We start from the raw sequence: 3612 nt of genomic DNA on the forward strand, positions 1-3612 counted from the left end.
TTGGGAGCCCTCCCCTTTGTGTATAGTGAATGGGGAGTAGAGTTGGCAGTGGATGGGGGGGGGGGGGGGGGTGTTTTTTTTTCTAACCTGACCTGCAGCTCCACCCATGTTAGAAACCAAAAAGGTAAAGAAAGGAGCTTTCCACCAGAACCTCCTCCCTCCTGTCCCTGCCCAGTCGTCACAGTGTTTTCCTCTAGTCACTAGCAATCTCCTCCTCTTCTCCTCTGTCCCCTCCTCATCTCCACTCCTGCTCCCTTTCTATATAAGCTTCCCAAACCCTGCCCAGACACATCCAGAGAGCCCTCAGCCTTTATCCTTACTACTGCTACCTAGTAAACATCAACAACAGCTATGGCCAACATTGCTCTCCAGGAGGACAGCATGCCAGCCTTACTGCTGCCCAGGATGGGCATGGGTGACGATGGAAGGGGAGTTTGCAGAAGTTTATTTGGCCCCATCGATCATGACGAGCTGAGATCTGAGTTGAAGAGGCAACTCAAGGAGATCCAAGCATCTGACTGTCAACGGTGGAACTTTGATTTTGAAGCTGGGACACCCCTGAAGGGAACTTTCTGTTGGGAGCCTTTGGAAAGCAAGGAGATGCCAATCTTATACAGGGAGAGCAGACTGTGCCCTGTCAGTGCCACCCCACTGTCCAGGCAAGCAAGCACTAGGCTTCCTGTGCCAACAGTAGATACCAGAGAGGAGCCACCAGCTGAGATTGTGCAGGGCAACGAGGAGTGTGCCAAGGAGAACGCAGACAAGGCTGTCAAGAAATGCCAAGGAGCTAAAGGACCATCTAAGACGTCAACACACTCCACTTCATCCCTTCTCAGGAAGAGGGAGATCAGCACTTCCATAACTGGTAAGATCACTCCTCAATGCTTGACTAGAAGCTGGCTCAACAGCCACATCGTAGTATCCATAGAAGAGTAACATCCTTACGGTACGGCCACACGGTCAGGTTTCCTGATGAAGTTTTGGAAGCTAAAATCGGGAGCGGATCATAAAAGGGGAGAAAGTATAAAGGACTGATACGGCTTCTCTTCTTTTTTTGAATTCTCTCCTGGTTTTGGCTTCTAACTGCATCAGGAAACCTGACCGTGTACACATACTCTTACCGTCCTTATTAACCCTTGCTATTCTTGCTTTAGATTACTTCCCCAAGAGGAAGAGGCTACAAGCCCCCAAGACTGACACCCTGAAAGTTGCCCACCATCCTCTTTGCACTTTGGAGCAGACCCCTAGGAAGAAGATCAGATGATTCATTGGTGAGTTCTCCATCCAGGGCCGTTTGTGTTGTTGGTGTGACCTAAGGCCAGTTGGGGGGGGGAGGTTGTAAGCTATTTGCAGAAGTGCAGAGATGGGAGCTTGTTTTGGTTGTAGAAAGTGGGAGTTGGTGACTGTGCACATGATAGGCTTTTTTTTTTTTCCAGGCAGTGTTACTCAATCTTTTTAGCTCCTCCTTGGAAAGTTCTTTAAAGAAAAAAAAAAAAAGTTGCAAAACAAGCTGTACTGGCGGGAAAGGGGGGTTAGGAGAGGGGAAGAATGTGGGGGAGGGGAGCAGGGCTGGAGAGAGACTGCTCACAAGATAAACAAGGGCAGGGTCTTCTAATGGCTGAGAGTTATGAAAGGGAGGGGGGGGGGGGGGAGGCTCAGCTGTGCACCACCAACCTCTCCCGAGCCCTGCTCCCGACTGTAGCTGCATTGTATAATAACCTGCCATTTTTTTTCTTACATTTTAGGTCTATTTAAAGATCAGGAGCTTCAAGACCTCCAACCCTCAACATGTCCCTTACCACCAGACCAAGGAGTGAAGGGAAGGGAAGAGGAGGCTGCTGACAGGGCTCCCCCCCCCCCCCCCCCCCCCCAGAATACTGAGAATTCTGTCGCTGGAAGTGATTTGCCAGCCTTGGATGTGGACTTGTCAAAATCTGCAGCGGTCGAGGACTTCCTAGTATTGCACGCACTCTCTCCGCACACTTGGATGTCTATACTGGCTAAGGGAGATTGCCAAGCTGGCAGGGTGGCATCCATCTGTCCTGTCTGTCGGTGCTGTGAATGTAGCAACAACCTACTATCTAATACTATACCTTGGGGGAGGGGGGGGGGCAGGTTTAATTTAGACACCCTTTCAGTTTTCCAGGTCCTGCCAGACCACAATCCTGTTTGGTTGTTTTCCAGCCAAGTTGTTGGGAGTTGTAGTTGAGCAACAAGGGGGGGGGGGGGGGGGGGGAGACTGCTAAGGGATGCCAACCCCTGGTTTAGCTTCTGCAAGCCATTAGACCTGTACAGATGTTTCCTATGTAGCATTTGTTTGTATTGTTTTGCACTGTTTGATATATATATTGATATATATACCACCATTATGTACAGCAACTATGTACCATAAGAAAGCATTAAACTAAGTTATATATTTATATAACATGTTGGAAGTACTCCAATGTTCAGCCATAATACTGGCTACTAAACGGTCCTAGAGGTATACGTATGTCTCCTTTTGGAGAGATAAAAGTATTTTTCCAATAACTATGCATGTACAGTTTTCTATGTTTTTAAAAAAAAAAGTTTTTATTGTTTTGCAAATAAATGTACAGAATATTGCTATACGAGCGAGAGAAAGTAAACTATATGACTTTTATACCTAAAACCTCTTGTCGTTTCCTGATTGTTTGAATGGTTGGGTGTAGAGTCTGGGCTTTATTTGTATCTGTGGCGCCAACGTATTTCGCAGTGGTGTACAGAGATTGTCATTTAGCTAAAATTTCTCACAGTATATTATTTGGGGCTTTACATAGGACTGCAGGTAATCCCAGGACATTATCAGTGCTACGTCTGTGGAGGTTCAAGGCACGAACAGGGATGTTTAGTGGATCACAGAGCTTTAAACCCATAAGGGGGTCATTTATTAGGACCGGCGTTTTAGACACCGGTCTTAATACACCTTTGCGTTGGCAGTGGCTGCGCCTAAGTTATGTAGAGAACGCCGGATCTACGTCAGCTTCCTTGCTGATGTAGATTTAGACCATTTTCTACGCCTAAAACAGGAGTAGAAAATGATTGAGACCGGTCTGCCAGCCCGCCTCCTGTAGGTCATCAGTATTAGATCGGTTGGGCCATTTCCGCTTATCAGCTGTTAGAGGAGTTGAGCGCTGTGGTCTCCTCACAGCTTACCAAGCACAGTGCCATCCATTGTATAGTGGCTGTGTTTGGTATTGCAGCTCAGCCCTATACACTTGAATGGCACTGCGCCAGGGCTATGTCACTGACCTAGGGTAAGCTGTGAGAAGGTCTTTCAGAGCCACATGGATCAGATACGAATGACCTGCTCTGAGGATAGGCCATCAGTATAAAACAGTCGGAAAACCCCTTTAAGGACTCCTATATATGAATGCAGCATAAGGATCATGAGTATGGTAGTAAATCAGATGTATTATACTGGCTAATCTTGTCCCAAACACACGTCTAATGACCCGAGCTGGCAGCATCTTGGGGATCTGTGGTGGTGTAAGTTCAGACCAAATACCTGCAGCCGAGACTGAGTTTGTGGTGCAATTTGCATTGGAGTCTACAACAGAATATCTCTGCTCTTCAATCTATACCAGAAAACCC

The 3612-nt window shown here is 47.3% G+C and overlaps 1 protein-coding gene across 1 annotated transcript; it reads left to right on the top strand.

The window, feature by feature from the left end:
• The first annotated feature begins 258 nt into the window (after window positions 1-258).
• On the top strand, window positions 259-2650 carry LOC122926687 (cyclin-dependent kinase inhibitor 1-like). The gene is made up of 3 exons (XM_044278150.1): window positions 259-865; window positions 1155-1271; window positions 1746-2650. Exons 1-2 carry the CDS (start codon window positions 352-354, stop codon window positions 1262-1264), a joined length of 624 nt encoding a protein of 207 aa, XP_044134085.1. The 5' UTR covers window positions 259-351; the 3' UTR covers window positions 1265-1271; window positions 1746-2650.
• Window positions 2651-3612: the final 962 nt, after the last annotated feature.

This window comes from Bufo gargarizans, chromosome 2 (assembly GCF_014858855.1).
Source record: "Bufo gargarizans isolate SCDJY-AF-19 chromosome 2, ASM1485885v1, whole genome shotgun sequence".
NCBI classification, from domain to species: domain Eukaryota; kingdom Metazoa; phylum Chordata; class Amphibia; order Anura; family Bufonidae; genus Bufo; species Bufo gargarizans.